Source organism: Oncorhynchus mykiss, chromosome 17, assembly GCF_013265735.2.
Source record: "Oncorhynchus mykiss isolate Arlee chromosome 17, USDA_OmykA_1.1, whole genome shotgun sequence".
In the NCBI taxonomy this organism is placed as follows: domain Eukaryota; kingdom Metazoa; phylum Chordata; class Actinopteri; order Salmoniformes; family Salmonidae; genus Oncorhynchus; species Oncorhynchus mykiss.
The window spans coordinates 34,104,343-34,118,086 of record NC_048581.1 but is presented as its reverse complement, the minus strand read 5'-3'; the positions used below and the strand labels follow the sequence as shown (position 1 = coordinate 34,118,086).

The 13,744-nt window shown below is 44.0% G+C and overlaps 1 protein-coding gene across 6 annotated transcripts in view; it reads right to left on the bottom strand.

The window, feature by feature from the left end:
* LOC110493770 (serine/threonine-protein kinase MARK1) overlaps window positions 1–13,744 on the bottom strand; it is an 80,963-nt gene that overhangs the window by 3,137 nt on the left and 64,082 nt on the right. For 2 of the 6 annotated variants that reach the window (XM_036949757.1, XM_036949758.1), the window contains 10 exons: window positions 10,439–10,558; window positions 9,940–10,039; window positions 9,571–9,683; window positions 8,954–9,107; window positions 5,027–5,199; window positions 4,631–4,722; window positions 4,160–4,321; window positions 2,105–2,362; window positions 659–685; window positions 32–76 (listed from right to left, as the gene is read on the bottom strand). In XM_036949757.1, coding sequence (XP_036805652.1) covers window positions 32–76; window positions 659–685; window positions 2,105–2,362; window positions 4,160–4,321; window positions 4,631–4,722; window positions 5,027–5,199; window positions 8,954–9,107; window positions 9,571–9,683; window positions 9,940–10,039; window positions 10,439–10,558 — 1,244 coding nt within the window. The remainder of the gene's footprint in view (window positions 1–31; window positions 77–658; window positions 686–2,104; window positions 2,363–4,159; window positions 4,322–4,630; window positions 4,723–5,026; window positions 5,200–8,953; window positions 9,108–9,570; window positions 9,684–9,939; window positions 10,040–10,438; window positions 10,559–13,744) is intronic. The other 4 variants (XM_036949759.1, XM_036949761.1, XM_036949760.1 and 1 more) reach the window with 2 other exon arrangements.

Sequence of the window (13,744 nt, the reverse complement as noted above, 5' to 3'; positions counted from 1 at the left end):
TTTTCTGCGGGCGGCCGTGCCGATGCCTCACCTTGGGGGGTCTGTACTGCCACTGGCCTCTCCTTCAACCGTGGCCCTTTGGGAAGCAATCAGAGTTCAGAGTTCAACAGAGCAGTAGAAGGGGGTTGTCAGTGTACACACAGACGATGGGTAGGTGAAAAGGAAGAAGGTGGGGATGGGGTCAAACCTACAAAACATACACGGTCACGCGGCTCAACTCGTTCTGGGGAGGCAACTGGTGAGACTGCCAAAAAGGCCAACATGACGTATATCGGCAAGCTAGCTAAAACGGAGGATGACACAACGTGGAAATCATGTGAACGGAGAGCGAGATGGATGACAGATGACATCTACAGAACACACAACACACTCAAACCAAAGAACGAAACAAGAAGTCGGAAAGTGAGTGCAGGTGTCTGCAAACTCCAAGGCATCACAGGCAAGGCCTCTCGGGGGTCTCAATCTCAGTCTGTTAGTGGTGCAGGGTCAGATAGCGGGGTGGATAATGCGGGGGGGTGTAGAGTTTAGGGGGAGGAGTTAAGGAAGGGGGGGCTGGCACCAGGGCGTGAATGGTTGCATGTCATTGAAGAGGGCTTGGATTGCGAGGAAGAAAGGGTGTGGCGGGTGTAGACATGGTAACCATTCTGTGCGCTCCTACCTCCGGCCAGCCCTGAAAGACATAGTTCTAAAAAAAAAAAAACAATGAAAGAAGCAATTTAAAAAGAAATTGGTTATTTTCTTTGAGTGTAGCTATGGATGGAAATAGGGAGACATAAAAGGACGTTGTGGGAAATGTTGTTCAATGACTTTCTCGTAATGTGGCAGAAATGTACAAATCTAATGGTGATGGATCCACTATGTCAGCAAAGTCGATCCCAATTTTGCATTAAGAAATGATGTGCTTAAATACACATAGTGCTACATATGCTTACAGCAAGACCCCTAAATGCACTATGGGCTGATTGAAGGCACTAAGAACCAACCAGTTCATACTGGTTGGTTCATACCTACTACACATGGAAAGTCTGATTGACAATAAACTATAATAACAAAAAACAAAACATTTAATCTAAAAAAATATTTAAAAAATTCTTCATAAAAAAAATACACATGCATTGATTGCTACAGCAACATATGATGAGTGTATAGAAATGTTCAGTGACAGGTTAGTTTGTCATGCCCTAAGGGTGGAGCCCCTGGCTGGTGATAAAAACAGGCTCATTTTACCCAGTGCCCTTGACTGACTGCAGCACGGTCACAGATACTGCAGACGCTGCACTCTCTGTGTGTGTGTGTGTGTGTGTGTGTGTGTGTGCATAAGAAAGAGAGACTGCATGCATTTCTATATGCGTGTGGTCCTGCAAGTGTATCTGTAGGCAGCCCACGTCTCTCTCAGAGCAGATCCTGGTCACCGCAGGCTCACCTAGGGGAATAAGGACTGGCGCTCCGGGGTGAAGTTTACCCTAGGTACAGATCTATGATCAGCTTTCTCTTCCTCAAGCCTTACCATTAGTGGGGAAAATGCTAAACTGACCCAAGATCAGTGTCTAAGGTCAACTTCACCCTTCACAGTGGTGTCCCCTGCTAATGCAGGATTGAGAGAGAAAGAGGAACCCAATCACACTTTCTCTATTATCTCTCTCCACACTCACTCAAAGCAGCCTTGTACCTTACACGGTACCCTACTAAATAACTAGATATACTGGCTAGTACAAAATGTGCACCTGTTACTTTCAATGTCAGATGCAAAGGCTGGGTAAATATGGCCCTAAGGAAGGGAAACATGATACATGATGTGCAGCAAGGTTGGGGTCAATTCCATTTCAATAAAGTCAATTCAGGAACTAAATTGTAATTGCCGTTTACTTGCTGAATTGAAATGGAATTGACACTAGTCCTGCAGTGTAATATTGTAAATATCAGACCTGGGTCAAATACATTGTCAGATACTTTTAAATAATGGAGATCCGCCCGGTACAATAGAACCTATAGAATAACGGATAAATCAAGCGCACCTAAAATACTTGAAGGTAGGCTATCTGACTATTTATCCCAGGTCTGGCAAACACATCGGTATGGTGCATTTCCGTCCATTTCCACTGACCTGCGGACAAACTTGGAGGTGATCTTGCTGATGATGCCCGTGGAGGTGCCCCTGCGCGCCTGGGACAGAGCCCCCGTGTCATGGGAGAGCGTGGGAGAGGCGGGTGGACCGTTGTAGGTGGCCGAGCGGCGGTCGCGAAGTTGGGCACCGTGGAAGGTGGAGCGGCTGGAGGAGCCGCGGGGGAAGCGCGTGCGGTCGGGCGGCGTGGCGGCCGTGCTGCTGCTGATGCTGTGCGCCGACGGCGAGGCCGTGGGGGGGCTACGACGGTAGAGGAAGTAGAAAGAAGATTAGTGAGAGGCAAGAAATACCGATAAGAAATATCACCTAACATAAATACATTGGTATACACTGCTCAAAAAAATAAAGGGAACACTAAAATAACACATCCTAGATCTGAATGAATGAAATATTCTTATTAAATAGTTTTTTCTTTACATAGTTGAATGTGCTGACAACAAAATCACACAAAAATTATCAATGGAAATCAAATTTATCAACCCATGGAGGTCTGGATTTGGAGTCACACTCAAAATTAAAGTGGAAAACCACACTACAGGCTGATCCAACTTTGATGTAATGTCCTTAAAACAAGTCAAAATGAGGCTCAGTAGTGTGTGTGGCCTGTATGACCTCCCTACAACGCTTGGGAATGCTCCTGATGAGGTGGCAGAAGGTCTCCTGAGGGATCTCCTCCCAGACCTGGACTAAAGCATCCGCCAACTCCTGGACAGTCTGTGGTGGATGGAGCGAGACATGATGTCTCAGATGTGCTCAATTGGATTCAGGTCTGGGGAACGGGCGGGCCAGTCCATAGCATCAATGCCTTCCTCTTGCAGGAACTGCTGACACACTCCAGCCACATGAGGTCTTGCATTGTCTTGCATTAGGAGGAACCCAGGGCCAACCGCACCAGCATATGGTCTCACAAGGGGTCTGAGGATCTCATCTCGGTACCAAATGGCAGTCAGGCTACCTCTGGCGTGACTGACCCACCGCCAAACCGGTCATGCTGGAGGATGTTGCAGGCAGCAGAACGTTCTCCACGGCGTCTCCAGACTGTCACGTCTGTCACATGTGCTCAGTGTGAACCTGCTTTCATCTGTGAAGAGCACAGGGCGCCAGTGGCGAATTTGCCAATCTTGGTGTTCTCTGGCAAATGAAAAACGTCCTGCACGGTGTTGGGCTGTAAGCACAAACCCCACCTGTGGACGTCGGGCCCTCATACCACCCTCGGAGTCTGTTTCTGACCGTTTGAGCAGACACATGCATATTTGTGGCCTGCTGGAGGTCATTTTGCAGGCCTCTGGCAGTGTTCCTCCTGCTCCTCCTTGCACAAAGGCGGAGGTAGCGGTCCTGCTGCTGGGTTGTTGCCCTCCTACGGCCTCCTCCACATCTCCTGATGTACTGGCCTGTCTCCTGGTAGCGCCTCCATGCTCTGGACACTACGCTGACAGACACAGCAAACCTTCTTGCCACAGCTCGCATTGATGGCCCATCCTGGATGAGCTGCACTACCTGAGCCACTTGTGTGGGTTGTAGACTCCGTCTCATGCTACCACTAGAGTGAAAGCACCGCTAGCATTCAAAAGTGACCAAAACATCAGCCAGGAAGCATAGGAACTGAGAAGTGGTCTGTGGTCACCACTCCTTTATTGGGGGTGTCTTGCTAATTGCCTATAATTTCCACCTGTTGTCTATTCCATTTGCACAACAGCATGTGAAATGTATTGTCAATCAGTGTCGCTTCCTAAGTGGACAGTTTGATTTCACAGAAGTGTGATTGACTTGGAGTTACATTGTGTTGTTTAAATGTTCCCTTTATTTTTTTGAGCATTGTAGTATCATAGGGCAATGAAAAAACATGGACATTATAACAAGTAATTTCTCCCAGTTCCTCAACCCTCCATTGTCTGATACCCTCGCTCAACTACTAGGTACTTCATTTAGATCGGGGGGGGGGGGGGTATAGGCTAGTGTTTAGCAATTTATATAACTTGGGCCCCTTCCTACTTGGGACTTCAGCCCCCTCTTGCTCTCTCTAGCCCCCTAGCTCACCCCTTGTACTCCGCGTTGTCGTCTATGGGAGGCAGTGGGGACTTGATAGGGTGGCCCGATGCCGACATGGACTTGACGTGACGCGGACGAGTGGAAGGGACAGCTGAGGTTGCCCCTGGCGATGGTGAGGAGCCACTGGCCGAGCCTGACATCTCAGTCAGACTGAGAGAGAGAGAGAGACAGAAAGCGAGAGTGTGAAAAGGATGGTGAGAGATCGAGAAGGGAAGATCGAGTGAACGGGGAGGGTGGGGGAAGAGAAATAAGGTGAAAGATAAAGGGGTAGAGAGAGGACAAGAAAAGGGTCACAGGAGGAAGAAGATCAGGGAGAGAGTCAGTTCTAGTCACACTCCAAGACCTATGTATGTACTTTGTAGTTACATAGGCAGGTAAACATTATCAGAAGCAATCAAATGATCAACAGCAAACAAAGTTGCCGTGGCAGCAGCATTGGATACCCATCGCCCTCCTCACCTGCTGTCCTTGCCATTGGGAATCGCCGTGTAGTGATCTGTGCTTGACCGCTCACACACATACGTGTTCCTCCTGGTCATAGCGTTACTGTTCTGTGGTTCACACACACACACACACAGCCTTCAATAACTTATTTCACAATACAAACTATTTCTGTTCTGACAGTCCCACAAAATAAAAACCATAATAGAAGCGAAGCGTCTTGTGACTGGTTACGACAGTTTAGTCTGATGGGTTCTAAATTACTTTGGGAATGACCAACTTTCCAGTACATTTTGGGATAGAAAACTACTTTCTGTGCCCATCATCCCCTGCTTACTTGGAGGAAGAAACTGCTGAAACCTTAGCCCCCTGAATATTATAAAACGTATCCTGTATAACACTTTGACCCCTCACCCCTGAGGCGGTGGATGACTTCTTCCTCTCCTGTGCCACCAGCGGCGAGGTGGGCACGTCGGTCTTGGAACCGGCCGTGCCAAGCTTGTGGGCGGCATCGCCCTTGTCGCTCTCCACACTGTTGGCCTGCACCCGCTTGGTGTAGGACATAGAAGGGGGGATAGAGGGCGCCACTGAGGAGCCACAGAGCAATGACATGATTAGTACAGACTTTATTATTCTTTATTTAACATGGGAGTCCCATTGTGGATTCCGCAGAGTTAGGGCAAATACCATTTAACTTCAGTCAATAAAGAACAATTATATAATAATGATAGATGACCAGTTGAAACTACATTTGTATTTTTTATTGACTGGCTTGAATGGTATTCACCTAAAATTTCTACTGGTCTTCATTAATTAAACATTTCCATTGGATGTACTATAGTAGGCAACATGTAAAGAAAGCTCTGCTTGCACACAGTTCAAATGTAAAGGGAACTTCCTTAGGCTAATCAGTTCAACTTAAAGGGATATTTCAGAATTTTGGCAATGAAGTACTCTCTACTTCCCCAGAGTCCGTTGAACTCGTTCAGTTTGAAGGAAGTTGCCAACTACCATCAGCGCAATTGTTAACTAGCGTTAGCAAAATGACTGGAAGTCTTTAGAGCCCCACAGTGGAGGTGTCATAATACCCATAAAACCTAGCGGTCAAACTGGGTACTTATACTATAGACAAGGGCTTTGCAACCCTGTTCCTGGAGAGCTACCCTCCTGTAGGTTTTTAATCCAATCCCAGTTGTAACTAACCTGATTTCAGCTTATCAACCAGCCAATTACAGTGCCTTCAGAAAGTTTTCATACCCCTTGACCTATTCCACATCTTGTGTTACAGCCAACATTTTTAATGGATTAAATTGATTCCCCCCTCACCCATCTATACGCAATACCCCATAATGACAAAGTGAACACATGTTTTTTAGAAATGTTTGCAAATATATTGAAAATGAAATACATTAATATCTGATTTACATAAGTATTCACACCTCTTAGTCAGTATATCTTAGAATAACCTTTGGCAGTGTGAGTCAGCTGTGAGTCTTTCTGGGTAAGTTTCTAATAGTTTTGCACACCTGGATTGTACAATATTTGCCCATTATTCTTTTTAACATCCTTCTAGCTCTGTCAAGTTGGTTGTTGATCATTGCTAGACAGCCATTTTCAAGTCTTGCCATAGATCTTCAAGCGGATTTAAGTCAAAACTAACTTGGCCACTCAGTAACGTTCAATGTCAGTCTTGGTAAGCAACTCCTGTGTATCTGTCCTTGTGTTTAAGGTTATTGTCCTGCTGAAAGGTGAATTTGTCTCCCAGTATCTGTTGGAAAGCAGACAAGAAGGTTTTCCTCTTGGACTTTGCCTGTGCTTAGCTCTATTCCGTTTCTATTCCGCTTATTTTTATCCTAAAACACTCCCTAGTTCTTGCAGATGACAAGCATACCCATAACATGATGCAGCCACCACCATTCTTGAAAATATGAAGAAGGGTACTCATTGATGCGTTTGCCCCAAACATAACACTTTGCATTCAGGACATAAACGTTAATTTCTCTGCCACATTTCTTGCAGTTTTATTTTAGTGCCTTACTGAAAACAGGATGCATGTTTTGGAATATTTTTATTCTGTTGAGGCTTCCTTCTTTTCACTCTAATTTAGGCTAGTATTGTGGAGTAACTACAATGTTGTTGATCCATCCTCAGTTTTCACCAATCATAACCATTAAGCTTTGTAACCGTTTAAAAAAAGTTACCATTGGCCTCATGGTGAAATCCCTGAGCGGCTTCCTTCCTCCCCGGCAACGGAGATAGGAAGGACACCTGTATCTTTGTAGTGACTGGGTGTATTGATACGCCATCCAAAGTGTAATTAATACAGTGCCTTGCGAAAGTATTCGGCCCCCTTGAACTTTGCGACCTTTTGCCACATTTCAGGCTTCAAACAAAGATATAAAACTGTATTTTTTGTGAAGAATCAACAACAAGTGGGACACAATCATGAAGTGGAACGACATTTATTGGATATTTCAAACTTTTCTAACTAATCAAAAACTGAAAAATTGGGCGTGCAAAATTATTCAGCCCCTTTACTTTCAGTGCAGCAAACTCTCTCCAGAAGTTCAGTGAGGATCTCTGAATGATCCAATGTTGACCTAAATGACTAATGATGATAAATACAATCCACCTGTGTGTAATCAAGTCTCCGTATAAATGCACCTGCACTGTGATAGTCTCAGAGGCCCGTTAAAAGCGCAGAGAGCATCATGAAGAACAAGGAACACACCAGGCAGGTCCGAGATACTGTTGTGAAGAAGTTTAAAGCCGGATTTGAATACAAAAAGATTTCCCAAGCTTTAAACATCCCAAGGGGCACTGTGCAAGCGATAATATTGAAATGGAAGGAGTATCAGACCACTGCAAATCTACCAAGACCTGGCCGTCCCTCTAAACTTTCAGCTCATACAAGGAGAAGACTGATCAGAGATGCAGCCAAGAGGCCCATGATCACTCTGGATGAACTGCAGAGATCTACAGCTGAGGTGGGAGACTCTGTCCATAGGACAACAATCAGTCGTATATTGCACAAATCTGGCCTTTATGGAAGAGTGGCAAGAAGAAAGCCATTTCTTAAAGATATCCATAAAAAGTGTTGTTTAAAGTTTGCCACAAGACACCTGGGAGACACACCAATGTGGAAGAAGGTGCTCTGGTCAGATGAAACCAACATTGAACTTTTTGGCAACAATGCAAAACGTTATGTTTGGCATAAAAGCAACACAGCTGAACACACCATCCCCACCATCAAACATGGTGGTGGCAGCATCATGGTTTGGGCCTGCTTTTCTTCAGCAGGGACAGGGAAGATGGTTAAAATTGATGGGAAGATGGATGGAGCCAAATACAGGACCATTCTGGAAGAAAACCTGATGGAGTCTGCAAAAGACCTGAGACTGGGACGGAGATTTGTCTTCCAACAAGACAATGATCCAAAACATAAAGCAAAATCTACAATGGAATGGTTCAAAAATAAACATATCCAGGTGTTAGAATGGCCAAGTCAAAGTCCAGACCTGAATGCAATCGAGAATCTGTGGAAAGAACTGAAAACTGCTGTTCACAAATGCTCTCCATCCAACCTCACTGAGCTCGAGCTGTTTTGCAAGGAGGAATGGGGAAAAAATTCAGTCTCTCGATGTGCAAAAGTGATAGAGACATACCCCAAGCGACTTACAGCTGTAATCGCAGCAAAAGGTGGCGCTACAAAGTATTAACTTAAGGGGGCTGAATAATTTTGCACGCCCAATCTTTCAGTTTTTGATTTGTTAAAAAAGTTTGAAATATCCAATAAATGTCGTTCCACTTCATGATTGTGTCCCACTTGTTGTTGATTCTTCACAAAAAAATACAGTTTTATATCTTTATGTTTGAAGCCTGAAATGTGGCAAAAGGTCGCAAAGTTCAAGGGGGCCGAATACTTTCGCAAGGCACTGTAACTTCAATGCTAGTGACACACAATTTCAACTTAACACATTTTAAATTCAGGCTGTAACAACAAAATATGGAAAAAGTCCAGGGGTTTGAATACTTTCTGAAGGTACTGTAAGGTGCACTACATTAGAGTTGGAGTAAAAACCTACAGTACGGTAGCGCTCCAGGAACATGGTTGGACAGAGCCCTGCTGTAGACTTCCATTCATTGCGCTTATGCTAGTTAGCATTGGCTCGCAAAACTACCTCCAACTTCCTTTATACTGGACAGAGACATAAAAATGCCAAAATCCAGAACTCTTTAAGCTACGATTTTCCAATATATAATAATAATATTTTCTGTAATAATGGTGATAAAACTAACATTTTGTTTGAGATTCAAGATGGTCGACAATGTTGTCCTTACCATGGTCACTGAAGCGGCGCTGCTTCTGGTTGGCCGATATGCTGCGTGTGACCTTGGAGTGGGCTGGCGATTGGCTGGAACTGTTGTTGGCCTCGCTGCTGGGCCGTGACCTTTGACACAGGTTGCTATTGGACAGCGACTCGCTCCCCTCAAACTGTCCAATGAAATGGGGGGGGAAGAGTCATTGCACACATTATAACGTGGTGGTCATGTAGACTGCAATATGACAGCCGTGTGGCGAATTCCTGCTTATAGAAATCAACAAGAAAATTAAAACCTACCAAGATCGCCACTATTGGCTCTTCCCATGCTTCAAGGGAGGGTGTAAATTGGGAAGAGGAAATGATGGCAGTCTTGGCAGATCAGAATTTTGTTGATGTCTGTAAGCAGGAAGTTTCTAAAGTATAGTCATTTTGACCTCAGACTGTCAGTCCTTAATCCATAAATCCCAATAAGAATTTCAAGTGGATACCCCTTATCTCAGCTTCATAGCAAACCAAGTGGGGGCTGCCGTTTCGTGGTTTTCGAATAAAGGAATAAGTCTTTAATGTGTGTATCCATGGGATACATATTGTTTGTGAAGTCTGTCATTAGTATGGCTATAGCGCATGTCTCACCTCGGCTGGTTTCCTGCCCAAAAGGAGGTAAGTGGCCATGGTCTCGTCGTACTTCTGTCCCGTTAACGCATCTGTGATGTCCTCTTTGGGGAAGCCCATGGTTATCATCAGTTCTGTAGGGAGAGGAGGGAACATAACACACTATGAATGACTTAATGACATGAAAAGGGTTTTTGTCTAATTTGTCGTCTAATTCGAATGTCACACCTGAAGTTCCCTTTAGAATAATAAAGTTATTGTATTTAAAAAAAAATTTGTGGCATGGAAGTGATCTTTTTCACAAAATACAGCTTGTTACAAAACAGCCCATAAGTGAGGAAGGGAGAGTGTCCAATCAGACGATTACAACATTGGGCGTATGTGACTGACCTATCCGTTTGGTGTCGTTCCAGTCGGGTTCCGGTTCCTGATGGGGCTTCAGCTCCTCCTCCTCATGGCCCACGTTCATCCAGCGGTCTCTCATGATTTGCTGAGGGGGAGACAGACGGTTAGATGGACCAATGGACAAACAGAGACAGAAAGATAGAGAGGACGAAACAGATTCAGCATAGTGAAAATCATGAGACTTCGCACATCTATACGCTCAAGTTGGATTTAGTAAGATGTAGAAAAATAAAAAAAACATCAGTGTTTCAGTGACTAGAAGCCATTGGTTTAACGTGTCTTCTTTAGTTTCATGAAGGCAGGCTGTAGACGTGAACAAGAGATTTCTTTATCTACATGTCTGTATGAGCACGCACATGTGGTATGTGTTTGAGTCTATAAGTGTTTTTCCGTGCATGTGTGTCCGTGCATGTGTGTGTGACCGTACATCCGTGCATGTGTCAGTGTGTGTGTGTGTGTGTGTGTCCCTCGCTTTCTCACTTACCTCCAGACTGCTCCGTTTGCCAGGGTTGAGCACCAACAGTTTCTTCAGCAGGTTTTCACAGTCTGTAGACATGTAGAAAGGAATACGATACTTCCCTCTCAGCACGCGTTCTCTCAGCTCCTATGGAGGGAGATAGAGAGTAGAGGTTTGGGGTTAGGGGTCAATCTCTAGACATGTACGAAGGAGTACGATACCTCCCTCTTAGCATTCTCTCTCAGGTCCTACACAGGACAATTAACAACAATAACAGGGGATGAGACTTTTTGGCCAAAGGAAGAGACTTTACCCCTCAACACTATTTGTCAGGAAAATGTCAAATATGTCATTGGAGCATGTCAAATAGTGTTACCAAAAACAGTGTTTTGTTTTTGCAGTACTGTATAAGGCCGATATAACTTCAAGTGTAACCAAAAACTATTTAGCACTGAGAACTGTGGAACAACTGACACCGCAGAATTCAACAATGGTAGCAAATGAAGGAGACTGATGTGTCCCACATTGGAAATAAGTGGCTCCACACACGTGCACACGCCTCCCCTTGGGAGAATCAATGGGCAGGGATCTGCTGATCAGCATAAAGCACGACCTCCAGGCTACCATCCCTCTCGCTTTCTCTTTACATCTGTTCCATACATCCATCCCATGCCCCACCACACACACACACACACACACACACACACACACACACACACACACACACACACGTTCTTCAAGCATGTAGGCCTATCAAAGTTTTAAGTGAGAATAAGTATTGGTCTGAAGCCGAACAAGGAAATTCACATGAGCACCAGAATACCTATTCCACCCATGCTCTACCAAGGTTTTCAAGCACACAGCTTTGACCTACTACAGTAGCTATGTTGGTATTGTACTTCAAACTATGTGTAGGCAGGTTGCTTAGGATTCAAACCTTCTCAAACAGCCTAATTCACACTCTTAGAGGTGCTTCCACAATAATGTGATTTGTAACGCATGCAAGGTAAAGTATTGGATTCTTCACACACCACAGTAGGACATCCTATCCTATTACGCTACCTTTTCATGTTTTTATTATTATAATGAAAACAAGCTTCTCTTTCATACTTACAAGACCATCAGGCTTGATTGAGCTGTTTTGTCTTGTAGTAATGTGGTGCATGCCTGTAGTTCCTTTAAATATTTCAGCAAAACAGTTTTTTTTAAATATATTTATAATAATACTATCCTTTTTTTGGTCAGTTGGTGCCCAACATAACATGTGGTGGTGTGCTGGACACAGTATCTTAGATAGATAGTCCGTCTGCATTCCTGATTTCTGTTACTGTTAGCTTACCTGTGTAACATTGACATAAGCTCAGAACCACTTGTGTTTCAAACATGGTTGTGTTTTAGAAATTCCTGTGCTGAGCAAGGACCTACTACAGTAGCTATGTTCATTACCTCGGTCAAAATAATGTGTCGCTTAAAGTTGTTTGTTCTTCTATTTCTCTTTGCAATAAAGATGGTCGCGCAAGAAAAATACACCTTTACAATAGGTATATATCTAATAATACATACAGCCAAATGAGATAGATATACACTACTGTTCAAAAGTTGAGTCACTTAGAAATGTCGTTGTTGAAAAGAAAAAAAATGGTCCATTCAAAAAAATCATCAAATTGATCAGAAATACAGTGTGGACATTGTTAATGTTGTAAATGACTATTGTAGCTGGAAACGGCAGATGTTTTATGGAATATCTACATAGGCGTACAGAGGCCCATTATCAGCAACCATCACTGTGTTAGCTAATCCAGGTATATCATTTTAAAAGGCTAATTGATCATTAGAAAACCTTTTTGTAATTATGTTAGCACAGCTGAAAACTGTTGTTATGATTAAAGAATCAATAAAACTGACCTTTAGACTAGTTGAGTATCAGGAGCATAAGCGTTTGTGGGTTTGATTACAGGCTCAAAATGGCCAGAAACAAAGACCTTTCTTCTGAAACTCATCCGTCTATTCTTGTTCTAAGAAATTAAGGCTATTCCATGCCAGAGATTGCCAAGAAACTGAAGATCTCGTACAACGCTGTTTACTACTCCCTTCACAGAACAGCACAAACTGGCCCTAACCAGAATAGAAAGAGTGGGAGGCCCCGGTGCACAACTGAGCAAGAGGACAAGTACATTAGAGTGTCCACTTCCGGCGCCGACAGAGATGGCCGCCTCGCTTCACGTTCCTAGGAAACTATGCAGTTTTTTATTTTTTTACATGTTATTTCTTACTCCCCCTATCCACATCGATGGGACAGTAGTGGAGAGGGTAGTAAGTTTTAAGTTCCTCGGCGTACACATCACAGACAAACTGAATTGGTCCACCCACACAGACAGCATCGTGAAGAAGGCACAGCAGCGCCTCTTCAACCTCAGGAGGCTGAAGAAATTCGGCTTGTCACCAAAAACACTCAAACTTTTATAGATGCACAATCGAGAGCATCCTGTCGGGCTGTATCACCGCGTGGTTCGGCAACTGCTCCGCCCACAACCGTAAGGCTCTCTAAAGGGTAGTGAGGTCTGCACAACGCATCACCGGGGGCAAACTACCTGCCCTCCAGGACACCTAAACCACCCGATGTCACAGGAAGTCCATAAAGATCATAAAGGACAACAACCACCCGAGTCACTGCCTGTTCACCCCGCTATCATCCAGAAAGCGAGGTCAGTACAGGTGCATCAAAGCAGGGACCGAGAGACTGAAAAACAGCTTCTATCTCAAGGCCATCAGACTGTTAAACAGCCACCACTAACATTGAGTGGCTGCTGCCAACACACTGACTCAACTAATGGGAATTGATGGAAATTGATGTAAAATATATCACTAGCCACTTTAAACAATGCTACTTAATATAATGTTTACATACCCTACATTACTCATCTCATATGTATATACTGTACTCGACACCATCTACTGCATCTTGCCTATGCCGTTCTGTACCATCACTCATTCATATATCTGTATGTACATATTCTTTATCCCTTCACACTTGTGTGTGTATATGAGGTAGTAGTTTTGGAATTGTTAGGTTAGATTACTCGTCGGTTATTACTGCATTGTCGGAACTAGAAGCACATGCATTTCGCTACACTCGCATTAACATCTGCTAACCATGTGTATGTGACAAATAAATTTGATTTGATTTTGTCTAGTTTGAGAAACAGACACCTCACAAGTCCTCTACTGGCAGTTTCATTAAATAGTATCTGCAAAACACCAGTCTTAACGTCAACAACGAAGAGGCAACTCTGGGATGCTGGCCTTCTAGGCCAACAATATTTTGGTTACTAC